Here is a 25,412-nt window from a genome sequence, read left to right as displayed (position 1 = left end):
CGGTGCGGGCGGCGTGCGCGCGTCCGCGAGATGTCGGGGGCGCGCGTGGGGGCGGGTGTGGCGCGGGGAGAGGCTTGGGCATCGCTTCTCGGCCTTTTGGCTAAGATCAAGTGTAGTATCTGTTCTTATCAGTTTAATATCTGATACGTCCTCGATGAGAGGACTTTATATTAAACGGATTTTTGGGCGCGGGAGTTGGATCCGGAGCTTGCTCTCTCCGCTCCGCGCATCGTCCCGGTATGGCAGTACCTCCGGGTACGGTGCACCTCCCCCGGGAGGAGTGTTGGCGGTGAAAGGCAGAGCGGGATTGGGGGTTGCTGGGAGGGCTGTGGCCCTGCGTGTCCCGCAGGGGGCGCTGTTGTGCGCTCGGCGCTGCGTTGTGTCCCGCGGGGCGCCGTTCGCGGAGCGCGGCGCTGTGCTGCGTGCGCCGCTCGGACCGCGGGGGTGGCCGGAGTCGCTGATGGAGGCGGGGGGTCTGGGGGGTCGATGGGTGCGACGGAGGTCTCCGGTGACGAAGCCGCTGAGCGTTTGGGTCGTTTCGCATTCCCCTCCAAATTTTGTTCTTAAGTCCTTTGCTTTCTAATGCAGCTTTGCCTCTATTTCTCCCAGCTGTTTTTCCCCATCGCCTTTCCCTGCACACACTGAGCACTGTTCTTCCGTCCTTTCGCCATCCGTCTCCATGTCCTCTATTCCATCAGCACTTCAGTGCTTTGTTCCCCCTCACTATATGCCGTTCTCACCTCGTCCTTCTACTCTGTTTTGACCTCAGTCCCTTTTCTCCTCTCATCTCTCTCTTTTCAGTCACTGCTCCTCCATATTTCCTTAATTCAAAGGTCTCATCCTGATGGGGGATTTCAACCACCTCGATGTCCACTGGCAAAACAACACAGCGAGCTACAAGAGATCCGTGAGACTCTTAGAGTCCATTGACAACAATCTTCTGGTCCAGGTATTGGACAGACCAACCAGGGGGGTGAAATGTTGCTGGATCAGCTGCTCACCAATGCAAAGGAGATCATTAAAGATATTAAGATGGGAGGCAGCCTGGGCTGCAGTGACTATGCCCTGATTGATTTCATGATCTCGAGGAATGTGAAGTGAATGCAAAGTCTTGAGTCAGGACTCTGAACTTCAGGAGAGCCAATGTGAGGCTGTTCAAGGAATTGCTGGATGAGATCTCCTGGGAAGAAGTCCTTGGGGATAAAGGAGAGAAGAAAGCTGGCTGCTCATTAAAGATGCCTTTCTGAGCTCTCCATCCCTCAGAATAAGAAAGCAGGCAGGGGGGCAGGAAACCAGCAAGGCTCAACAAGGACCTGCTGGGCAAACTGAGGGAGAAGGGCAAGCACTGACAGTGGGAGCAAGGATGTGTCATCTGCAAAGAACACAGGGATGCTGTCCAGACTTGCAGAGATGGGATTAGGAAAGTCAAGGAACTGAAGTTGGCAAGGGATGTTAAAGACAACAAGAAGGGATCCAGATATGTCAGTAAGAAAAGGCAGGCCAAAGAGAATGTATCTCCTCTGCTAAATGGGAAAGGAGAACTGGCTACAACAGATATGGAGGAGGCTGAGGTACTCAATGTGTTCTCTGCCTCAGTCTTTGCTGGCAGCCAGGATTCTCACATCCCTGAACCTCACATCCCTGAACCTGAACCTCCAGGTGGGAACTGGGGGAGCAAACTCCCCCCTGCTGTAAGGGCAGAGCAAATCTGAGACTGACTCTTGAGAATGAATGTGTACAAGTCCCTGGGGCTGGATGGCGTGCAACCCAGGGTCCTAAGGGAGCTGGCTGAGGTGGCTGTCAGGCAAAATCCCTGGGGACTGGAAAAAGGGAAACATCAAAGGGAGGAAGGAGGAACTGGGGAACTACAGGCTGGTGAGTCTCACCTCTGTACCTGGGAATAACTTGGAGCAGATCTTCCTGGAAGAGTTCAGGCACATGAGGGATGAGCATGTGATCCGAGACAGCCAGCACAGCTTCACCAAGGGAAGGCTGTGCCTGACTCATCAGGTGGCCTCCTGTGTTGGAGTGACAGCACTAGTGGACAAAGGGAAGGCAACCAACTTCATCTACCTGGACATCTGCAAGGCCTTTGACATGGTCCCCCACCACATCCTTATTGCTAAATTGCAGATATATGGATTTGAAGGGTGGATTGATTGGTGGGTAAGGAATTGGACAAAAGGTCGCAGCAGAGGGTTGTGGTCAGTGGCTCCATGTCCAGGTGGAGGGCAGTGATGAGCGCTGTACTCAGGGCTCTGTCTTGGGACCAGTGCTCTTAACATCTCTATCAGTGACACAGATGAGGGGATTGAGTGCACCCTCAGCAGTTTGCTGATGACACCAAATTGAGCAGTGCAGCTGATACAGCAGAAGGGAGGGATCCCATCCAGAGGGACCTTGATAAACTCAAAGGTAAAATGGGACTGTATTCCCCTCACATCTCTTCATTTTTTTGCTGATGAGTCCAAAACAGAGTGATGCACACATGAAAGGAAAACCCAACAGCTGTAATGTGGGACTTGTGTTCATGCCATCGTAGGTTGGTTTTCACCATGTTTGCAAAGGCCACACCTAGCCTGAATTTGGGTTGCATTCAGATATAGCTTAATGAGCTGCTAATACAAAAATAGTCTGGAGTGCAACTCTGGGCTGCACCTCCAGTATTGGGGTCCCTCACGACAAGAAATACATTGAGCTGGAGAGTGTCAGAGAAGGGCAATAAAGCTGTGAGCGTCTGGAGCACAAGTCTGATGGGGAGTGGGTGAGGGAACAGGGATGGCTCAGTCTGGAGAAGTAGAAGGTGATAAGGCCTCTCCTGAGCCTCCTCAACTGCCTGTAAGGAGGTTGTAGCAAGGTGAGGGGTTGGTAGGATGAGAGGTGATGGCTTTGAATTGCACTGAGGGAGGTTCAGGTTGGATATTAGGAAAAGTCTTCTCAGAAAAGCACTGCCACAGACTGCCCCAGGCTGTGGTGGAGTCACCATTCCAGGAGGTGCTCAAGAACTGTGGAGATGTGGCTCTGAGAGACACAGTGGGGCACAGTGGGATGGGCTGGAGTTGGACTGGATGATCTTAGCTTTTCCAACTTCCACGAGTCTGTGATTCTATAGTCATTTATTGTCCCTGGCAATAAATGGGCCCTGCTAATTGCCATTGTGATGCTTGTTAGTGCTAATAGGGTGCATGAGGAAATGGGGTATTGCAGGAGGCCCCAAGGGGGAGGTCCAAGAAGATGCCACCTCAAGATAATGCCTGTCCCTTCAAGATGGCTGCCAGCACTGTGAGGATGGTCACTCCCATGTTGAGTGCTGTGATGGCACTCACAATGGCCCCAAATAGACACCTCTGAGCTGTAACCAGGGCAGCGTGAGTGGATTTATTAGGGGATCCAAAGTGCCCCAAACATGCTGAAGTGACCCCAAATCTACCTGATAGGCCCTAGAATGTCCCCTACGGATCCCAGTGTCCCTGAGGGTGTCCCTATGCCTCCATGCTCCCATAGATTTCCCCAAATGCCCCATATTGATTTCAGTGTCTCCTACAAAGCTCCTTACACTTCTCTGTAGACCACAATATCCCCCATAAATCCCAAGCACCCCCTACAGCCCTCAGTATTCCTTATAGGCCACCCCCGATGTCCCCAGATGCTTCTGTAAGCCTCAGTATTCCCTGTTGATCCCCCTAGAAACACTATGGGGGACATCCAAGGGGACACTGGGGCCTACAAAGACCTCCACGGCAGACCCAGAAGTTTTCTGCAGGACCCAGCTCCCCACAGATGGCCCCAAGTGCCTCCTGTGGACCTGGATGTCCCCTATAGGTCCCCTCATCCTCCTGGACTAAACCTCAGCATCCCATCAGGTGTCCCCAGAGCTCCCCTACAGATACAGATGTCTCTCCCAGACCACCCCTGGTGCCACACAGTGATGCCATCCCAGCACTCTCCGGGGTCCTTTAGAGGCGGGATGGGGTCCCCCCGGCCACCACCACGGTCTCTCCCACCACGTAGGAGGCGGCAGGGGAGCAGAGGAATGCCACCACCTCGGCCACATCCGATGGTGTTCCCAGCCTGGGGACAGGGGAGGATACCACGGGGTCACCCCTTGTCACCGCCACCACCCAAGGCTCCTCGTCCCCAGGCTGAGGCCTTCGGGGCCGTTCCCCACCTGTCAATCCCCATGGAGGACATCAGCTGTTCCTTGGTGGCCTCGTTCTCCCACAGCTGCAACAGAGAGACATCACAGCACTGCTCACATTGAGCCCCGCCCATCACAGACCCCTCCCCCCACTAGCTCCTCCCACCCAACCTGTCCTCCCATTGGTTATCAGATCATCCGCCACCAAGAGGCTCTGCCCACCCCCACAACCACACCCAGTCGAGGCCCCACCCCCCGGCCCCCACCCCACATACAAGACACTGCTTCATGCCCTGCCCCAGTCAGATCCCTTGGGAGGACAGCTGGACAAGATGGTCCTGTAGGTCCTTTCCAACCTTGTGATTCTATGATTCTCTGCCCTGCCCCTCAGGCACAGCTCCACCCTCTGCATTCCCCACCACAGGGCTCTGAGCATTGCCCCACCGCCCCTCCTGCCCCCACAACCCCCCCACCATTGCCCCCAGTACCCCCCATTCCCATGACCCCCCCTGCTCTCACGGCGGCACTGAAGCGGGTCTGGATGAGGCCGGGTGCGACGGCGTTGAGCCGCACTCCACGGGCACGCAGCTCCGGGGCCAACACCTTCACCAGCCCCAGCAGTGCTGTTTTGCTCACGCTGTACGGACCCAGAGCCTGCAGGGCACAGGAATGATCACACCGCATGTCTGTCCATCCACCTGTCCCTCTGCTGTCTGTCCCAACCACATGTCCATCTGTCCCATTAGCGGATGCACACCATGCGTCCCAGCAGCCATTCCTCCACCTTGCCCTCATTCCATCCAACGCCCACCATTCCTCCACCTCACTGTCTGACCGTCCCCACCACCTCCCCACTGCACCCACCGTCACCCCCTGTCCCACCCCTCCCCCCATCCCAGCAGTCCTCGCCCGCCTCCATCGCTCCCTGCTCACCGGGAAGGGCATAAAACCAGCCACTGATGTCACCAACACCACAGCCCCTCCACTGCAGGAAGAAAAGGGGGGAGCACTGTCAGATGAGCCCACCCCCAAGAAGCCCCTCTCTCCATCAAGCCCCTCTCTCCCACCGCAGCCCACCTCCTCTCACCCTCTCTTCTCCATGTGGGGCAACACCAGCTTCACCAGCATCGCTGCTGCTGTTACGTTCACCTGGAAGATCTGGAGAGGGCAGAGCCATGAGAGTGGGGTGCAGTCAGTGGGTTGTGGTCAGTGGTTGTGGTCAGTGGGGCAGGGTGTGTGTGTGTGGGAGGGGGTGGTCACCTTCTCCCAGGCTGCCTCCTCAACCTCCAGGGTGCTGCCCATGACGGGGTTGACAGCGGCGTTGGAGATCAGGATGTCAATGGCACCATAGGTGTCCAATGCCTGTGGAAGGATTCACCCCAAAGAGTGATGGACCCCCACAGACCAGTGGGATGACCCCATAACACCACAGGATACCCAGAGTGCCTCATGGTTCACTGGGGCCTCCACAGACCAATGGGACCCTCCACAAAACAATGGGATCCATGGTGACACGTAGTCTCATGGGACTACTCACAGATCCATGGCCCCCCCCCATTGAGTCCCATTGAATGATGGGATCCCCATGCACTCCATAGAGTGATGGTACCCAAGCAGTTCCCCATAGAACAATGGAACTTCCATGGTGCTCTATAACTCCATGGGACCTCCCTGACCGCAGAGTTCTATGACTCCATGGGACCCTTTAGCCCTACTGCACCCCATAGCCTCACTGCCCCCAGTAACCCATTATCTCCATAGCCCCATTGGCCCTGCATAACCCCATAGGCTCCCACTCACCTGCCCTCCACAACCCTATTGCTCCCCATTGCACCATATCTCCCTGTATCTCCCTCCCACCTCCACTGCCCCCCATAGCCCCACATCCCCACCCCCTCACCGTCTGCACCAGGCGCTGACGGTCCTGGGGCTGCCCCACATGGCACACCACCCCGCTGACTTCCAGACCCTGAGCCCGCAGCTTCTGCACGGCCGCATCCACGTTGGGCTGACGCCGGGAGCTCAGCAGCACCCGGGCCCCTGCCGCCCCCAGCCTCTGTGCCACCGCCAGCCCGATCCTGTGGGGAGGGGGAGGCTGGGGGCACTACAGGGAGAGGGGCTCTTGGGGGAGCATGGGGGGTCGTGGGGACATGGTGGGTCTAGAGAGACATGGGGATATATGGAATGATGGAGGGGTTACGGGGTGATGGAGGAACATCGGAGGTGTCTATAGGGTCAGATGGGTCATGCGGGGGCGCAGGGGGGCTGGGAGGACTTGGGGATTCTGAGTTGATGGAGGCTATGGGGAGTTTATGGGGAGACTCGTTTGCTGTGACAAAGGGGACATACGGGGCTGTGGGGATATGGGGAGGCTGTGGGACGATGAAGAGGCTATGGAGTTCCCATGGGTACACGGGGGTTACGGGGAACATGGGGCCCAAAGGGGACATAGAGGGCTATGGGTCACCGGTGGGGCAAAGGGGAGATGGAAGCAATGGGGGGGGGGGGGCCGAGGAGGCCACGGGGTCACTCACCCGTCGGTGGCGGCGGTCACCAGAGCCACTTTTCCTTCCAGGGTCCTCCCGGTATTTGAGGCAGCCGCCCCGGACAAAGCCCGCAGCCCCACTCGCCCCATAACGCCCCACATCGCCCCGCTCCGCCCCACGGCCTTTGCCCTGCGAGGGGAGGGGCGGGAGGAGGGGCCGGGAGCGCTGGGGGGGTCGGGAGGGCCGACGGGGGGGGCGGCAGGGAGGAGGGGCAGGGAAAGGCGAGTTGGGATCGGGGGGACTGGGAGGAACTGCGAGTTATGGGAGGTCAACAGGGGAATAGGGGGGCTGAGGTCGTACAAGGAGGTATTGGGGCGGTGGGCTGTACTGGGTGAATGGGAGATATTGGGGAGGGACGCTGGGGGGATATTGGGGAGGGGCACTCGGGGATATTGGGCACTGAAGGTTACGGGGGATCGCTGGAGCGCACCGGGAAAAGCCGGGCTGCGCTCGGGTTCCTTCGGACGTTTCCGGCGTCGCTCGGGAACTTCCGGCCTCGCTCGGCTCGGCTCGGCTCCTCTCGGCCGCGGCATGGCCCCGCCGGCGGGGGACGTGTCCCGGGAGCTGCAAGGTAGGCGCCCAGCGCCCCTGTTACCCCAAATCCCCCCACTTCACCCCAAATCCCATCCACATCCCTCCAATTTCCCGCTAAATCACCTCAGTTTTGCGTTCAATCCTCCCATTTTCCTCTAAATCCCACCCTCGTTTCCCTCAGATCTCCCCATTTACTCTCAAATCCCAATTAAATGCTTCTATTTCCCCACAAATCCGTCCACAATTTCCATCATTTTCCCCTCAAATCCTACCCGAATCCCTCATTTTCCCCCAGATTTCTCAATTTCCCCTCATTTTCCCCCATATCTCCCTGCGTGCGATCCCCCATAAACTCCCCTGGGCTTAGAGGCCCCCATAATTCACCCTGTATCCTTTCACATCCCCCATCCAATCACTGCATACGTCCCCAGATCTCCTCAGTGCTCCCGTCCATCACCCCATAGCGATCCATATTCTTTTTATGGAGCCACCATATTCCATCCATAGCCCTCCTATCACCCTCTGTACCCCCATAATCCCCAAATCCCTTCCATTGACCCTCCCCATCACCTCAGCACCCCTTCTTTTTCTCTCCACTCTCCCCGCAGATCCCCTCCATGGCCATCCCATAACCTCACCCCAGTTACTCTACAACATTCCTCCGTAATCCCATAAGACACCCACAACCCTTCTGTAGGCCCCTAATGTACAATATCACCCCATAAACTCCCTAGACCCATAACCCTCCCCCCCCAGATCCCTTCCGTGCTTCCTCACGTCCCGCCATAATCCCCCAGACCCCATAACCCCCCAGATTCTCCCATAACCCCCTTAGAGCTCCCCAACCCCCCCTCCTTTCCCCCCAAAGCTCCGCGTCCATGGCGCTGGATCGGGCGCTGTCCGTGGTGCTGAAACCAACGCTAAACGGCAGTGGGAGCGGGGACGGGGACAGATAGGGGGGCGCTGGGGGGGGAGGGGGGAGGTTACTGTGATGAATCCTTCCCCTCGTAACCCCAACCCCATTCAGAAAGCATCCGCCGGGCCCTTGGGCGGCCCCGCATCCACCTGCTGCTGCGTGCCCGCCTGGAGACCAAACCCCGTCGGCTGGAGGAGAGGATCCTGGTGGGAGCTGGGAGGGATGAGAGGAATGGAAGGGGGATTGGGGCACTGGGAGGGAGACTGGGGGCACTGAGAAGGATCAGGGGTTATTGGAAGCACTGGGAATGCTGGAAGCGGGCTCGGGGTACTGGGAGTAGAAATGGGGATACTGGGAGGGGGTCTGAGACATTTGCCATTAAAGACCTAAGAGTTATTGGGAGAACTGGGAAGGGGTCAGAGGCTACTGGGAGGCACTAGGACTGAAAATAGGGACACTGAAACAGGTCTGGGGGCACTGGGAGGTACTGGGAAGGAGAACAGAAGCACTTGAAGGGGAAATGGGATGCTCTGGGAGGGAGGCTGATGGCACTGAGAGGGGAAGTGGGCAAAATGGGGGGCTCTTGGAGATCACTGGGAGCATCAGGGGGCACTGGGAGAGGTCTGAGCTCTTACTGGAGGCACTGGGAGCACTGGGTGCTAGCCTCTGTCCCTCAGGCCCTCACTGCCTGGCGCCTGCACCTCTTCGGCCCCACAACACCGGCCAAGGTGAGCCCTTGCATGGGAATTTGCACAAGTAAATGTGCTCAATTTTCACATGGATTGATATGGGGATTTGCAGAATGATTTGCATAGGGATGTTCAGGAGGATCTGAATGAGTCCATCCCCCAGCACAACCCATTGCATGAGAAACCACATGAGGATTTGCATGATCCTGTTCCCTAGCACAAGCATTTTATGAGCATTTGCACAAGGGTTCACAGAAGCAACTGTTTGCACAAGTCTGCCTTTTTGCACAAATATTCACATGAAGGCTTAGATGGGAGTTCACACAATAATTTCCACAAGGATTTGCACAAATATATGCACGAGGGTTTGCATGGAGTCCATCCTCCAGAAGGGTTTTCATACTGCTGAGCCCTTTCATACCTCTTTGCACAAAGATTTCCATGAGAAATTGCACGTGGATTTGCATGCCCATCTGTGTGTCCATGTGCACAAAGATTGCTGTTTGTTACCAGGCTGAAGGTTCCCTGAGCGTGCTGGAGATTCGCTGCATCAGTGCCACCAGCCCCACTCAGGTACCCACCACCTCCCAGTGCAGACCAGTATGAGCCAGTGTGGACTGGTGACCCTCAACTACTTGCCCAGAACCATGCCAAGCCCTCTCAGTGTGCCCCAGTGCCCTTCCAGTGACTGCCAGTACCCCCCTAATGATCTCCTTAAGTCATTCCTTTACCTTATAATGTTTCCCACTATGGATCAGTATGGACCAGTGGCCCTCCACTGCCTGCCCAGTCTCCATCCACTGACTTCCAGTTCCTCCCAGGCCCTTACAGTATATCCCATTACCTCCCATTATGGATCAGTATGAACCAGTCAGCCTCCACTACCTCCTCAGTGCCCTCCCAGCACCTCTCAGTGGCCTCCCAGTACATCCCAGTGCCTCCCAGTCCCTCTGAGGACATGTCCTGTTCTATGTCCATCCCCACAGTCTTCCAGTATGTTAGCTTTTCTTCCAAGGCATCCCAGTGTCTTTCCAGAACTTCCCTGTATACCTCCAGTCTCTCCTAAAGCCCTCCTCGCCCCTCCCAGCACCCTCCCAGTATATTCCAGTGCCCTTCCAGTTTGTACAAGTCTCTCCAGTCCCCTCCATTCCCATTAGAGAGCCTTAATCCCCCAGGGCTCTACCAATACCCCCCCACCAATGCCTCCCAGTGCCTCCCAGTACACCCAGTTCCTAGGTGCGCCTGGACACGGAGCGGGGTCCCCTGGCCCTGGCCCTTGCCAGCCCTTCTGCTGCTGCCTGCCTGGCCCGGGAGCTGGGAGCCGCCCTGGGGCGGGCTTTGCCCTGTGCCCCCCCCGTGTGAGCCATACTTGGGATACACTGGGAGAGGGTTGGGGTAGACGGTGGGGGGAACAGGGAGGGGACTGGGAGGCATTAGGAGAGGGCGGAAGGGCGAGGGAAGGGATTTGGGATATACTGGGAGCAGTCTGGGGAGGGATTAGATGGCACTGGGTTATACTGGGATGAACTGGGAAGGGTCTGGGGGCACTGGGATGTACAGGGAGGGCACTGGGGTGGATGGTCACTGGGGTGTACTGGGATGAACTGAGACGGGAATGGATGTACTGGAATACACTGGAATACTGAATACATTCCAGTCGGGTGGTCTGGGGGGGGCTCTCATGCTTGTCCCCACTCCCAGCTGGACCCTCCCCCCGGCCCCGCCCCTCGACACCTCCCCCACCTCGGAGAGCTCCGCCTCCAGCGGCCCCAGCGTCTGCGGTGAGGGGCGTGGCCTCGGAAGGGGCGTGGTCACGGAGGGGGGCGTGGCCTCACAACGGGAGGGTTCTCTGTGATGGGCGTGGTCTCGGGGGCTGTATTTGTGTTCGTGAAACACAGGGGCGGTTTTGGGGGGGCGTGGCTTGTCGCCGATGGGCGTTGCTTGGGAGGGGGCGTAATCGGCCACGCCTTCTCCCCTCCAACCCCCACAGGGGGCTTCTCGGACACTTATGCGGCACTGTGTGACTACAACGGGCTGAGCTGCCGGGAGGAGGTGCAGTGGGTGTGTGGCGGGAATTGAGGGCACTGGGGGTGGCTTTAAGGGGTTCTCTGGGGGGCTTTGGGAGGTTTATGGCATCCCTAGGGGCCTTTGAGAGAACGTACACGGGCAGTATTTCAGAGGGTACGTGGGTTGTTTTGGTTGGGACAATGGGGTTTATGAGAAGCTCTTTGGGGGGGGTTCTATGGCATTCCTAGGGGGCCTTAAGGGGTCTATGGGGAAATCTTTGGGGGGTCTTGGGGGATCACTGGGGGTCTAAGTGGTCTCTGTTGTCCTGAGGGATCTATGGGGATATATGTGGGGGATTTGGAGGTGTTTGGGATGCAAAGAGAGCATGGGGTTTTAGGGGGGGGTTGATGGTAGTTTGTGGGTTCAGCACCAAGGACAGCGTCGACAGAGGACATGGGCTCTATGGGGCTGTTGGGGAATCCTTGGGGTCCTTCCGGGGACCCTTAGGGGGTCTCTGGGAGGCTCTAAGGGGTTTATGGGGTCCTGTGGGTCGGTGGTGGGTCTATGGGGTCTATGGATTTCTCTGGGGGGGTCTCTGGGGGGCTATGGGGGTTTTGGGGTCCCCCCAGGACGTGGACACGCTGTACCATGCGGGGGAGCGGAGATGCTTCGACCTGAGGGACTTCAGCCACTTGGAGAGCCGGTGATGGTGGCACTGGGAGCACTGGGAGGGAATGGGTGTTACTGGGAGCGCTGGGAAGAGGCTTGGGGCAATTAGGAGGCACTGGAAGGGGAAATGGGGACACTGGAAGGGGTTTGGGAACAGTGGGAGGTACTAGGAGGGAGAATAGGAGTATTGGGAGGGGGTCTGGAGCACATGGAGACACTGGAAAGGCAGTGGGGAACCACTGGGAGGTCACTGGTGCTTACTGGGAGTGCCGGGAGGTGGCTCAGGGTTACTGGAAGGCACTGAGGAGTTCTGGGTGCTTACTGATGGCACTGATGCAGGGAGCTAGCACTGGCAGTGGCAGCATTGGGCTACAACCGCTGGTTCCGGGGGCTGTGCTGCCGTGATCTACGCCTGGTGGGTACCCCAAATCCAGGACCTCCCCATAGTCTCCATTTTGGGATCCCCTTGTTTCTTTCTCCCCTCCCAAACCCACACAGTTGGAGTCCCCCAATCATATTCTCCACTACCCCATTTTGGGGGAACCCATTGTCCCTTTACACACACTTTGGGGTCATCAGCTTGCCTTCTTGCCACATTTCTGAGTTCCCTCCATTTTCAGGGTCCTCCAACACCTCACTCCCATTTCAAAATCAGTGTTGGGGTTCCCGTAACTTCCTCCATCCTGTCTTGGGGTCCCACAAGTTTCAGGGCCCCCACAGTTTTGGGGATTCCCCCTGTCCTTCCACATCATTTTAGGAGTCCCTCACTCCCTTAACCCTCTATACTGTTGTTTTTGGGTCCCTGCCCCTGCCCCATTCTCAGAGTGCTCCCCATTTTGGGGTTCTGTCTCCAATGTTTTGGGCTCTCCCATGTTGTGGTGCAGAGCAGTGAGGTGCAGGCACAGGTGCTGCATGCTGTGCGTCGCTCACCTGCGTTGGAGGAGCTGATCCTGGACAATGTGGGGTTAAACGCGTATGCTTGGGGTCGATTCCTTTGGGACGTGGGGTGTGCACCCTAAATGGAAAGGGTGGGATTTTGGGAGGATCCTGAGGGGGGAGGATTAGAATGGTTTTGGAGGAATTTGGGGGATGATTTTAGAGGTCTTGGAGGGACTTGGGGGGACTATACTGGAAGGATTTGGGGGATTTTTGGAGGTTTGGGGGGTTTTTGGAGGGATGGATTTTTGGGACATTGCTGTGGGAGTTGGGGGGATTGTGGTTGATTTTTGGGGGGTTTAGAGAGATTTGGGGCATTTTTGATAGATCTGAATGGTTTGGGGAGCGTGTGGGGGATTTTTGTCTTTTTAGGGGGGAAATTTTAAGGGTGTTAGGGGATTTTCAGGGTGGTATTGGTACATTTGGGAGGGAGCTGTGGGTATTTTGGTTGATTTGGGGGGATTGTTAAGGGTTTGGGGTTAGGGTTAGGGGATATTGTATGGGTTTAATGAAATTTGGTACATTGCAAATTTGTGGGTGCACCCTAAGTATGGAGGAATCTAAGATCTAAGTGGAATTTGGGAGGTTTTGGGAAGATTTTGAGGGGTTTTTGGGAGGATCCTATGGGGTGCTGGGATGTTTCAGAGGGGTACAAAATTGGAGATGTCCCCCTTAGCTGCGGGGAGGTGAAATTACACGGGATCGGATTTAAGGCATTTGGATACCTTTTTGGTTGGGGTGCATGAGGAGTACTTGGGGAAGCCCTTAGGGGAATTTGGGGTGGATTTTGTGTTTTGAGTGAGATCCTGGTGGGTTTGGGGGGAGTTAGGGTGAGATTTGGGGGCTTGGGCTGTTTCAGAGTTTGAAGTGCCCAAATTTGGCATTCCCCCCCAAGGGACTTCGCCTCCCGGTTGGCAGCAGCACTGGCGGCTCACCCGGACCCACCGCTGCGATGCCTGGAGCTGCCCCGCGGATCCCTGGGGGACAAAGGTGATCCCCACATCCCCACTGCTCCCCAGAATTCCTACTGTACCTCAAAACCCCCCGTGGCATTGCAAACCCACTTATAGAACCTCAAAAATCTCCCTAGAACACGCCAATTCCCCCATTAGACCTCAAATCCTTTTCTCGCACCCCAGGAATTCTTCCTCCAAATGGCCCTTTGCACCCCTAGTTGTCCCCCAGATCCCATTACGGTAATCCAGAAATCCCCCTAGAAACTCATACTCCCCTTTTCCACTCCAAAGCATCCACTGCCCCCCACAAATCCCCCAAATTGCCCCCAAGTCCTCTGACTCCTCGATTCCCCCCACCCCCAGATCCTATATTTGGTGTTCCCCAAACTTTTGGGGTCTGCCCTTATTTTGTGGTCCCCCTCAATTTTGGAATCCTCTCCAGGCCTGGCAGCACTGAGTCAGCGCTTCCTGGGGCTGCCAGGGGGGCTGCGACGGCTACGCTTGCCCCACTGTGGCCTGGGGGCACGAGGTGGGGCTGGGGGCACTGTGCGGTGTTGTGGGGCAGGGGGTGTTGAGAGCAGGGAGGGTGTGATGGGTATGCGGTACTGGAGGGAATAAGGGAAGGGTAAGAATATTAAGGGGCCATTGGGTGACCCATAGGGTTTTGGGCGCCCATGAGAATATTGGAGTGCCTTCTAGATAATGGTATGCCCCATAAGGTTTTGGGGTGCCCATGGGGTTAAGGAGATCTACTGGGTAATGTGGAGCCCCATGAGGATATTGGAGTGTCCGTGGATGTGTTGGGGTGCCCACTGAGTTTGGTTGGTGGGGGAGATTGTGTTATTGGGATGCTTCTACAGCAGTGGGGAGCACTCTAAATGTGAACAGGTTACTGGTGTGAAACTGATTATTTTGGTATCAAAATATTTTTTGGGGTATCTATGGGGATTGTGAGGTGCCAATGAATACAATGAATACAATCTATACTGTTGGGTTCTGGGGAGTCCACTGGGGATACTGGGCTGTGCATGGAAATTTTGGGATGCTTATGTGTGCTGTGGTTCTGTGTGCCTCCATGGGTTCCTATGGGTGTCCTCCATGGGTACTGCACCCCACACCTGCCTCACAGGATTGGCGGCGCTGGGCCGGGCGCTGGGCGCAAACCCCGCTTTCCGCAGTGCCCTACAACTGCTGGACCTGGGCCACAATCCTGGGCTGCTGGGCAGCCCCCACGGCACTGTAGGATGGGAATGGGGTGCTATGGGGCAGGGATGGGGTACTATGGGGCTGTGGGGCACTGGAGGTCAATGAGCGGTACTGCGGTTTGGATATATGCTATGGGGCTGGAGTGGTACTATGAGTTGGATAGGCTGTATGGCATTGGAGGGGATGCTATGGGCTAGAACAGGAGTTGTGGGACTGGAGAAGTTGCTATGGGGTTGGAGAGGGGGTGTTGGGCAGGGTACAATGGGATGCAATGGGGCTGGATGGGTGCTACGGGGCTGGATGGGGTGGGTGTACTATGGGACTGAGTGCTATACTGTGGAGCAGCCATGGGGTCAGGCCCTACTCCACACCTCCAGGACCTCTTTGCCTTCCTGGCTCAACCCAACGCCCTCCTGCACCTTGACCTGGCTTCCACTGACTGCGCCCTTGATGTGGTGAGGGGCTGTGGGGTCGCCATGGGGCTGCCGTGGGGCAGTCGTGGGGCTGATGGCCCCCTTGTGCCTCCCAGCTCTTCGGGGCGCTGCTGCACGGCTGTTGCTCACGGCTCAGCTACCTCAACGTGGCCGGGAACAGCTTCTGCCACCGGTCAGCTCCTGCCCCACATGTCGATGGTGGCTGTGGGGCAGGGGGCAGGTGGGGCCTGGGGAGGCGGTTGGGAGCCCTCTGAAAGTTGGAGTACCCTACTGGCCAGTCATGAAGGCAGATAGATTGTCCAGAATGTCATTGGGTGGATGGCCATCCCACTGTGTGGTAGAGCATCCCGTTGGGTGGTAGAGAGCCCTCTGAGCACTGGAGTGCCCTATTGGCCAATCAAGAAATGCCATTGGGCAGTTGAGCACCCTGTTGAATAATGGAAAGACCCCTTTGGGCATTGGAGCACCCAACTGGCCAATCTCTTGGGTTATCTGGAACACCATTGGGTGGTTGAACATCCTGTTATGTGGTCAGGAACTTCACTGGGTGGTCAGGAACCCCATTGGGTGGTCAAGTACCATGTTGGGTGGTCAAGAACTCTGTTGGGTGTCCAAGGGCTCAATTGAGTTTTGGTCTGACTGGTTGGTGCAAGGAGTGCCTGATTGACCCCAGATGGGTGAGGCTGATGGAACCCTGCTTCCACCTCTCCCCAGGAAGACCCGTGAGGTCCCACCCACCCTGCAGCAGTTCTTCTGCAGCACCTTTGCTCTGTCCCACATCAGCCTGGCAGGCGTGCGGCTGCCCCCTGACGCTCTCAGGTGAGCTTCGCCCCCTGGGGTGGCCCTCTGCTTTCTGGGGAGATGGAGATGTGAGTGCACCATGACCTGCCCTCCCCAGGTCTCTCCTGCAGGGATTGGCTGCCAACACCCACCTGAGCGACCTCCACCTGGACCTGAGCAGCTGTGAGGTGGGGGGGGCACAGCCCAAGGTGGGAGGGGCCTTGTGGGCACCCCTCACATCATTTTATGTCTCTGTCCAATTCTTGGTGCCATCTTACAGCTCCGCTCGCCAGGGGCTCGTGTGTTGGAGGAGCTGCTGGGGGGCATCAGTGCCGTGGGCAGCCTGGACCTCTCAGACAATGGTGAGAAGAGGGAGAAACCCCATCCTGGGGACTGGCCTGGGACCCTGCCACTATCTCCAGTTTCTCCCCACACTTCTCTCAGGCTTTGATGCTGATTTGCTGACGCTCGTACCAGCCCTGGGGAGGAACAAGGCCCTGAAGCACCTCTGGTTGGGCAAGAACTTCAGTGTCAAGGCACGGTGAGTGCCCCTGCTGGACTCCCCCTGGTTCCATAGGGCCTTCTGAGGGCCCTCCTCCCCACCAGCCCTGGAGGAGGTAAACAGAACCATTGTTGGAGTCCAAGGAGATCCACTTAGATCCTAATGGCCAAAGCCGTGTCATGGAAGCCTACCAAGACCTGATGGGCCATGCTGTGCCCATGGAGGTCCACCAAGACCACCCGAGTTCTTACTGACATCTTCTGAGACCCCATGGGTCAGATTGTGTCCATGTCCCACTGTTCTTTCTCCCCCCTTCAGAACACTGGAGGAGATTCTCCACAAGCTGGTCCAGGTCATCCAGGAGGACGACTGTGTGAGTTCCCCAGGGGACGGTGGGGTGGCAGGTGGACATCCACTTCTGTGGATCCCCCAGGCCCCCGTCTCATGTCCTCTCTGCCCTTCCCGGAAGTCCCTGCAGTCGCTGTCAGTGGCTGAATCGAGGCTGAAGGCCAGGACCTGTATCCTGGTGAATGCGCTGGGCAGCAATGCCTGCTTGGCCAAAGTGGACCTCAGTGGTAACCTCATGGAAGACATGGGTGCCAAGATGCTGGCCAAGGCCCTGCAGATCAACAGCACTCTGCGGTGGGTGGGTGGTTTCACAGGGGGTTCAGGGGTGGTCTCTCCACCCCGATGTCACCTGTGGTCCCATGGCAGGAGCCTCAGCTGGGACAGGAACAATACAACAGCTGTGGGCTTCCAGGACATCGCCAGGGCCATGGAGAGGTGAGTGGGACCAGCAGCAAATTATTCTGCAGGTGGATGCCCCATCTGGAGCATGTGAACACCAGGTTCAAACAACCAACCAGATCTGGACATGATACCTGGATCTCCAGACAGGTCAACTAGTTTTTGGACCTACTTGTCAGTTCTAGACTGTGCAACTGGCTATTCCATACAGGTTGATAGGTTACCAACTGGTTCTAAACTGGTCAACAATCTTTAGACTGGGCAACCCATCCCAGACAAGTCAGTGGGTTCCCAACTAGTAAACTGTTTCTAGACTGGTCAACAATGTCTAGATCAGACAACCCATCCCAAACTTGTCAATTGGATCCTAACCACTCAACTGCTTCTAGACTGGTCAAACATGTCTAGACTGGACAACCATCTCAGAGCAGTCAACTTTTCCAAAACATCAATGGGATCTCAGCTAGTCAACTGGTTCTAGACTGGGCAACCATCTCTAGACTGGTCAGTCATCTTTAAACCAGTCAACTCATTTCAAATCAGTTGGTGGGATCCAGTGTGGTCAACCGGCTCTACAGTGATCAACCAGCTGTTGACGAATCAAACTGCTGTATGTTGTCAATGAAATCCCTAGCAGATCCATGTCCTCTCAACAGCAACCACACATTGACCTTCATGGCCCTTCCTCTCTGTGACCTCACAGCAGCCTACCGTAGTGCCCCGGAGCGGACAGACAGTGGTTGGCAGCAGGTCAGTGGAGGCACCTGGGGATTCTCAAAAATTTGTGTTTGGGAGTCTCAGGTATCCTGATTTCCCTCCTCAAGATCCAGTGGTGCCTCCTACGCAATGGCCGTGGTCCCAAGGTGCCACCAGAGCAGGTGCTCCGGCTGCAGCGGGGCATTGTCACCAGCACGGCTGAGCAAGTAATCTTTCCCCAGGGGCATGGGGAACCTGGGGACTGGGGACACTTGTGGGGCAGGAGAGGACAGATGTGGGGCCAATATGTGGCAACCATGGGGCAGATGTGGCAAGTGACAGGGATACGGGATAGTGACCAGAAGGATGCTTGGGTGGTTACTGGGGTGGTTGCTAGGCAGCTTTTGGAGTGATTATAAGTGTTGCTGAGGGATTGCCTTGGTGGTTTCCAAGGCAGTTGCTGGGGCAATAAGAGCAGAATCTGCTGTTGTTGCTGGAGTGGTTGCCAAGATGAGAGATTGTCAGAGCAGTTGCAGGGTGGCTGCTGGAGTGGTTATTGGGGTGATGTGAAATATTCCTGACATAATGCTGGGCTGATTGCTGGGGCAATGGGAGGGTTGCTGGGATGGTTGCTAGGGTGGTTGCTGGGGTGATGGCAGGTGTTGCTGATGAGGTGCTGGGGCAGTTGCTGTGGAGGTTGCTGAGGTGATGGGGGCAGTTGTTGAGGGGATGCCGGGATGGTTGCCAGTTGCCGGAGTGGTTGTCAGGGCTGTTGCCAAGGAGATGTGCTGCAGATGCTCTGCCGGCTGAGCGGACGAGTGCAGGCGGCAGCGCGGGGGCTGCGGGGACACCCAGGGGCACAGCGGGACCTTGCAGAGGCCCAGGAGCTGCTGCGGGAAGCCAGGAACGCCCGTGCGGTGAGCACCCCAACAGCATATACCCAACAGAGACCAATGGGAGCCTGCGTGCCCCAAGATAGCCCTGAAACACTCCAAAATCCCCAGCACCGCACCCGCAAGCACAGCATCTGACCCCCAAATTGAAGCATCTTCTCCCCCCCCCCCCCCCCACAAATAGAACCCTCAAAGAACCTCAGGAACATCCACAGGACCCCAACATCCCCCCTCCCAGATTTTTAGCATATGACCACCAAATTGAAGTATTTCCCTCACAAAATTGAACCTCCAAAGCACCCAGGAACCCTGCAGAAAACCCCTCCATGCCCATCAGAATTGGAGTATCCGACTCCCCCATTGAAGCTCCTCCCCAGAATTGAAGCATTCCCCCTCAAGGAACCTCAGAAACATAGAAACATCCCCCCAAAATAGCATCACCTTCAAAATAGAAACATATCACCCCAAAATTGAAGCTTCCCACCCAAATAAAGAGAACCCTTAAAAAACTCAGAATCTTTATAGAAATTAAAGCATATCTCCCCAAATGAAGCATCTCCTCCCAAAGCTGAAACATCTCCCCCCAGCCTGATAAAAATAGAACTCCTCCTCAAAAAACAGAAGCCCTCCCAAACCCCATCCCAAGCCACCCTCCAAAACAGTGTTCTTCCTCTCAAAAATGAGACCCCTCCAAATGAGATCTCCTCTAGCACCACAAAAACAGCCCTGGGGTGCTGACAGCCCCCATAGGTCCCAAATTTTCACCATGACCTTGTGACCCCCCCCATGATCCCTATGACCTCCTATGAATCCCACTGCTCCCCTGTGACCCAGGGACCCCTATGATCTCCCATGAACTATGATATGCTGTGACTTCTTTGACTTCCCATGACCCCATAACCTCATGACCCCCATCACTCCTATGGCCTCCCATGTTGTCCCATGACTTCTATGACTCTCTTGACCCCTTGCATGACCTCCCATGACCTCCCCCTCTCTCCCCCCATGACCCTATAACCTCCCATCTGAGGAGGAAGAGGGAAATGCACAGGCAGTAGGAGCAGGGATGGGTGCCCTGGGTAGAGTACACGGTACACAGGAAAGCCATGGCACAGATGGAGCTGCACTGGGCGAGGTGGGGCAGATAATGAGAAGGGATTCTACAGGTCCCTTGGTCAGAAGAAACAGGCTGAGAAGAATATACCCTCTGTGATGGATGAGAAGGGGGCCAAGGCAACAGCAGACACGGAGGTGGCTGAGGCACTCAATGAATTCTTTGCCTCAGGCTTCACTGGCAACCACGTCTCACACATCTCTCCAGGTGGAGGTGGGGGAGCAAAGTCCCTCCACTGCAATCAAGGAGCAGGTTTGAGAACACCCGATGAGACCGAATGTGTGCAATCCCTGCTGGATCCAGATCCTGCTGTGGGAGGTGTTCAGGGACGTGAGGGCTGAGCAGGTGATCTGAGACAGCACGGCTTCCCCAAGGGCAGGTCATTCCTTACCCACCTGGTGCCGTTCTGTGATGGAGCGATGGCTGCCGCAGACCAATGCAAAGTGACTGATGGTGTCATCTGCTGGGACTCCTGCAGGGCTGCTGGCATAGCCTACATCACATCTCTCGTATGGGAAGATATGGATTTCACCATTCCATGGGCGGCTGCAGCCTGAGGGCTGTGGGCAGTGGCTCTGTGTCCAGGTGGAGGTACTCACAAATAGTGTTCCCAAGGGGTCCTTGTGGGAGCAGTGTGCCTGAACATCTTTATCAGTGACTGGATGTTGGGATTGGTGTGCCCTCAGTTTGGTGATGACCCCATGCTGAGTGCTGCAGTGACAAAACAAAAGGATGTCGATGCCACCATCCAGAGGGAGTTGGACAGACTCAAAAAGTGGGCACGTGTGAACTGGATGAGGGTCAACAGGGCCAAGTGTAGCTGTTGGGTTGGGGCAATTGCAGCTGTGAGTATAGGGTGGGAGAAGAACAGCTTGAGAGCAGCCCTGCTGAGGGGGACCTGGGGGTCCTGGGGAGTGAAAAGCCGGATCCAGTGCTGAGTGCCAGCAGCCTGAAGGCAACCGTAGCCCAGGCTTCACCGACGGAGGGGCGGTGGGGCGGGAAGGGAATAGGTCCCGTCTGTCCGCCCTTGGGAGCCCCATCCGGGCCGCGGGGCTACGGGATCGAGGCCAAAGGAGGGCACGGGGATGGCCGGGGGCTGCAGCTGCATGTGGGGAAAGGCCGAGGGAGGGGCTGTGCAGCCTAGAGAAGGGACGGCTGCGGGGAGACGGCGCTGCGGCATTCCGGTACTCAAACGGAGCCTGTGAACAGGAAGGGGAGTGACTTTGAACGGCCCGGCGCAGCTGCCTGGAGCTGTGGGTGCCCCATCCCTGGAGGTGCCCGTGGCCATGGATGGGCAGTCCGAGCTGGGGGACACGCAGCCCAGGGCAGGGGTGGGGCTGGATGATCATTAAGCTTCCTTCCAACCATTTTACGGTTACTCCCCACAACCCCAAGATCTCATCACCCCATGACCTCACATGACCCCATGACCTCACATGACCCTCACGACTGCCACGATCCCCTTGAACTCCATAACCTCTATGACCTCCATGCCCCTCCACGACTCCGTGATCTCCTACGACTTCATGGCCGTGTGAACACCCCCCTGACCCTGTGACCCCCCAGCTGTTCCCCAGCCTGGCAGCGCTGGGACCGGCAGGGGCCGGAGCGGGGCCGCTGCAGCTCCTCCTGCAGGGCGTGGCTGGGGACGTGGCCAAGGCTGTGGACAAGGAGTTGGAGGTGAGCGCTGGGGGAACTGGGAGGAGTCTGCTGGAGAATTGGGAAGGAGTGGGAGGGAATGAGAGGCGTGGGAAGGACTGGGAAGGACAAGGAGGGAGCTGGGAGGAACTGGGGAGCACTGGGAGGGACTGGGATGGAATGGGAGGGAGGGAAGGAGGGGCTGAGAGGGAGCAGAGAAGGAGCTGGGAGATACTGGGAGGGAACTGGAGGAACTGGGGATGCTGAAGGCCTTCAAACGTGGCCAAAACCCCAATCGGGAAGGGAGGGGCCTTCCAGGTGGGGGTCCCCTCACCGGAAGTACCCCTCCCAACCGGAAATCCCCTTCCCCAGGTGCTCCTGGAGGCGCTGCTGGGTCGGGCCGCCGAGCTCTGCCCCCGGGCGACGGCGGCTGGGGTGTGGCCCGGGGGGGCGTGGCTCGGGGGGGCGCCTCGGCCACGCCCCCCGCTGCCCCCCGGCCTGGCCCCGGGGGCGCTGCTGGAGCGGGCAGGGGAGGAGATCCGGGAGCAGCTGGGGTAAGGGGGCACGGGGGGACTGGGCATACTGGGATGGGTGGGAGCGAGGTGTAGTGGAAGGGCGCTGGAAGGGCAGGGGGGAACGTTGGGATGTATTGCAAATGAGTGGGAGTGTACGTAATGAGAGTGCTGGGATAGTCATGGTGACTGAGACGGTGTTAAAAATGACTGGGAAGGCACTGAGATATACCAGGAAACCACTGGGATGGACTGGGATAGATTAGGATGTACTGGGAGAGCATTGGGGTGAACTAGGATAAATTCAAAGACTGGGAGGGCACTGTGAAACACTGGGAAGCCACTTGGGTGTACTGGAAGCAAGTGGGGCATACTGGCAGGACGCTGAAATATAGTGGAATATAGTCGGATGTACAGAGAGGCACTGGGATATACTGAAATGGCACTGAGATATTCAGGGAGGGCATTGACAGTTGCTGGGGGAGTGCTGAGGGGAGCTGGGAGGCACTGGGACATAATGGGAGGAATGTGTGGGAGACTAGAAGAAGATCAGGGAACACTGGGAGGGGATTAGGGTGCACTGAAATATACTGGGAGGGCACTGGTGGGCACTAGAAGGGGTGCTGGTGCTGCTACCACCCCAACTGTTCCTGTGGTCAGGGAGGTGCAGCTGGCACTGGTGACGTCCCTGACCCAGGCAGTGGTGGCTGAGCTGCTGCGGGAGCTACGCCGTGTCCACCAAGCACTGGTGAGTCCCTCCCATCCTCCAACAGCCCTTTGGTCCTCCGTGAGCCCCCAAAGTACTCCATCACCCTCCAAGGTTCTCCAATTCCCTGAGGTCTCCAATACCCATTGGGTTCTCCAACATCCCCTGGAGACCTCCAACCCCCTGAGACTCTCCAAGACCTTTTGGGTCTTCCAACACCCTTCAAGATCCTCTTACATTCTGTGGTGTGCTCCAATCTCCCAAAGTCCTCTAGCATCCTCCCAGTCATCCAGCAACTTTTGGGTCCTCCGACACCATTGAGATCCGCAAACATCTCCTGATGTTCTCCAACACTCTTTTGGTCCAAAACCCTTTAATATCCTCCAGCCCTCTAAAATCCCCCCATGTGCCTCCAGGCCCAGCACCTGCAGGATCCGAGGAGTCCCCAGGGGCAGGAGCCATCCAACAGCACCGATGAGGAGCTGGGCGTTGATGTTGTAAGAAGAAGGGCAAAAGTTGGGGAGGACATCCAAAATCCGGGGGGCATGCAGTTTTGGGGTGTTGGGGTGGATCAGAGGGGAGATCTGGGTGGAGTCCGTGGGCTCTGGGGACTCCACTGCATGTTTTGAGTGCCATGAGAGTTTTGGGAGGAAGGCAGGGGATCTGGGGAAGTTTATACATGGGGGGTGAAGCTAAGCAGTTTTGGAGGTCTCCTGTGAATTTGGGTGTACTTAAGGGTGTTGGATTCACGTGACAATTTTGAGATGAAACCAAAGGGCTTTTGGGTTCTTCCCTTGGAGGATGCACCGACGCTGCAGCGGCACAGGCGCTGCTGCCGCCGCACCCGCCCGCCTTCTGCCTTCATGGGTGAGCACCTGCATGGTCATGCACCATCACCTCTCACTGAACGTCGTAGTGCATTGTTACCCATCATGGCAAATGTCACTGCCCCCAGGCCAATCCGAGGGCCTGGAGTCACCGTCGCCCCCCAGGAGCTCTGAGGGGGATCCCAAGCCCCACCCACTGGTGAGTAGCCCTGCCCACCATGACCGAACCCTGTCCATTAGTCCCTAACCCCGCCCACAGCCCCATAGCCTGTCCTATAGGTGCTGTCTTTAGGCTCGTAGCCATGGCCACTGCTGGACATGCCTGCGGACACATCACCACACCCCCAATCCCACAGCCCCGCCCCCCAACCCCTAGCTGTAACCACAGGCACATAGCCCCGCCCACATAGCCCCCCACAGACCCCTCTGCTCAGTACTTCATGGCCACGCCTCCAACTTGTGGCCCTGCCTCCTGTCTGCAGCCCCATCTCCTGCCCTTGGCTACACCCACCGCCCAGTGGCCTCTCCCTGTGACCTCAGACCCACTTAAAGTCCCCTGACCACGCCCCCAATATCTTATCCCCGGCCTTCGAGGCTCCGCCCCCCCAGGGAAATGGGTGTGGCCTTCCTTAAAGGCACGGTGCTCCTCCTTTCCCCAGCACTTCAGGGCCCCGGAGGCGCAGGCGGTGGGGGGTTCCCCCCAGCAGGAGGAGTTTGGCCGGTGAGCTGGGGGTGAGGGATTGGGGTGCAAGGGGGTATTCCCATGGTGGTGATGGAGGGATCAATGGGAGCTAGGGGGAGAGGGAAGCTATTAGGGTCCAGGAGAAGGCAACTGGGAATACTGCAGGGGGATCATGAGGGGTTAACTGGGGATCATAGGGTGCAGCTGAGGTCTTCTGGTGCTATGGTGTGCAAAAATGGGGTAATTGTGGCTTTAGAAGGGGTAAATGTGGAAAGTCTTGTAGAGGTAATGGGTTAATTTGTGATCCTGGAGGGGTAACTGGAGTTGAGGGGGCAATAGGAGGGTTCCTGCGGGTCACACGGTCTGTGTCGCCCCTAGGCTGCCCCCCACAGTGCCTCCCTACCCCCAGGAGCACAGCTGCAGCCCACACTCAGAGGCATCAGGTGGGTTCCTCCTGCCAAAAGCTGCCCATGATGCTTGAATCCTCCCATAAGGTCAGGGATTTCCTCAGAACCCTCTTCACGAAGAACAGCCTCCCCAAAATTATTTTTCTTCCTCAAAAACGTGTCTTTAATTCACATTTCCCACTGCAGCCCCTCCAGAAGCTGGCAGCCCCGGGCTGGAGTGGGTGGGGCTTACTTCCCCACAGACCCCGCCCCCTCAGGTGAGTGGCAGCACGGGGTCGGCCAGGCTCCGCCCACCGCCGGGAGGACAGCAGCCCTGGCGGCGGGGCTCAGCGCTGCAGGCTCCGCCTTCCGCCCGTCTCCAGGCCCCGCCCAGGATGGGGGCGTGGCCCCCGCAGAACGGCGGTGAGAGAGGGGGCGGGGCCATCCAGGAGGCCACGCCCACTGCTCCGACAGGTGAGGGCTGCGTGAGACCCAGCGATAGCGGGAGGGGGCGGTGGGGATCCGGAGGCGCGCTGGGATGCCGAAGGGGTTCAGGCGGCGTTCTTGGGGCGCTGTGGGATGCCGGAGGTCTCTCTCGCAGGGACCTCAGACAGGAGCCGCCAGCTGCCCCCCCCGAAGCCCCAGCGGAGGCAGCGAGCCCATTCCTGCGACAAGGCGGACGCCGGGCCCGGGCCGGGGGGAGGAGGTGAGGCCGCCGCGGTGCTCCGAGGGGCCGCCGCTCACCTCACCGCTCGAACGGCCACTTCTCCCCACAGGCACCTGAGGGGCGGGCAGGACCTCGCGACAGCCGCTCACGGACGGGAATAAACTTTTACTGAAGAGAAAGCTCGGGAAGTCTCATTAATGGCACTAAAACCACTGCGCCCCACAGCATAAC

General features: G+C 57.3%; 2 protein-coding genes and 1 non-coding gene across 12 annotated transcripts; 2 read left to right on the top strand and 1 right to left on the bottom strand.

The window, feature by feature from the left end:
- The first annotated feature begins 80 nt into the window (after positions 1-80).
- LOC149919286 (U2 spliceosomal RNA) lies at positions 81-271 on the top strand. The gene has a single exon (XR_016463768.1). It is a non-coding gene; the product is annotated as a U2 spliceosomal RNA (small nuclear RNA).
- A 3,082-nt stretch (positions 272-3,353) lies between these two features.
- On the bottom strand, positions 3,354-6,824 carry LOC116235181 (dehydrogenase/reductase SDR family member 4-like). The gene is made up of 8 exons (XM_031603172.2): positions 6,673-6,824; positions 6,039-6,216; positions 5,399-5,500; positions 5,226-5,296; positions 5,072-5,123; positions 4,658-4,792; positions 4,169-4,224; positions 3,354-4,071 (listed from the first exon to the last, which is right to left on the bottom strand). The coding sequence occupies exons 1-8, from the start codon at positions 6,783-6,785 to the stop codon at positions 3,957-3,959; spliced, it is 822 nt and encodes a 273-aa protein (XP_031459032.1). The 5' UTR covers positions 6,786-6,824; the 3' UTR covers positions 3,354-3,956.
- A 259-nt stretch (positions 6,825-7,083) lies between these two features.
- Positions 7,084-25,410, top strand: CARMIL3 (capping protein regulator and myosin 1 linker 3). Of its 10 annotated transcripts, none has more exons than XM_090121744.1 (36): positions 7,084-7,255; positions 8,246-8,340; positions 8,812-8,862; positions 9,337-9,396; positions 10,060-10,181; positions 10,525-10,604; positions 10,814-10,884; positions 11,460-11,533; positions 11,839-11,914; positions 12,384-12,505; positions 13,331-13,425; positions 13,834-13,920; positions 14,521-14,630; positions 14,975-15,052; positions 15,127-15,203; positions 15,746-15,850; positions 15,930-15,999; positions 16,092-16,173; positions 16,256-16,352; positions 16,632-16,686; positions 16,783-16,955; positions 17,028-17,096; positions 17,717-17,810; positions 17,885-17,983; positions 18,524-18,673; positions 21,330-21,443; positions 21,774-21,955; positions 22,574-22,661; positions 23,036-23,116; positions 23,420-23,486; positions 23,575-23,645; positions 24,106-24,167; positions 24,507-24,571; positions 24,722-24,792; positions 24,898-24,988; positions 25,116-25,410. In XM_090121744.1, exons 1-36 carry the CDS (start codon positions 7,216-7,218, stop codon positions 25,340-25,342), a joined length of 3,351 nt encoding a protein of 1,116 aa, XP_089977870.1. In that variant the 5' UTR covers positions 7,084-7,215; the 3' UTR covers positions 25,343-25,410. The 10 variants fall into 10 exon arrangements, with proteins under 10 accessions (XP_089977870.1, XP_089977923.1, XP_089977817.1 ...); XM_090121797.1 differs by having other exon boundaries at positions 24,722-24,988; positions 25,116-25,220; positions 25,291-25,376; XM_090121691.1 differs by having other exon boundaries at positions 12,384-12,472; positions 24,722-24,988.
- Positions 25,411-25,412: the final 2 nt, after the last annotated feature.

The sequence above is a fragment of the Phasianus colchicus genome, chromosome 1, assembly GCF_987193195.1.
Source record: "Phasianus colchicus chromosome 1, bPhaCol1.hap1.1, whole genome shotgun sequence".
NCBI lineage: Eukaryota > Metazoa > Chordata > Aves > Galliformes > Phasianidae > Phasianus > Phasianus colchicus.
This window is presented reverse-complemented; position numbering and strand designations above follow the sequence as displayed.

Coding starts and splice junctions, on each gene's coding strand:
- LOC116235181 (XM_031603172.2), bottom strand. CDS start 6,785: ATGTGGGGCGTTATGGGGCGAGTGGGGCTGCGGGCTTTGTCCGGGGCG. Junction 5,501..6,038: donor GTCAGCGCCTGGTGCAGACG/GTGAGGGGGTGG, acceptor ATCCTTCCACAG/GCATTGGACACCTATGGTGC. Junction 5,297..5,398: donor AGGAGGCAGCCTGGGAGAAG/GTGACCACCCCC, acceptor TGCCCTCTCCAG/ATCTTCCAGGTGAACGTAAC.
- CARMIL3 (XM_090121601.1), top strand. CDS start 7,216: ATGGCCCCGCCGGCGGGGGACGTGTCCCGGGAGCTGCAAG. Junction 13,426..13,833: donor CGGATCCCTGGGGGACAAAG/GTGATCCCCACA, acceptor AATCCTCTCCAG/GCCTGGCAGCACTGAGTCAG. Junction 16,956..17,027: donor CAGATCAACAGCACTCTGCG/GTGGGTGGGTGG, acceptor GTCCCATGGCAG/GAGCCTCAGCTGGGACAGGA.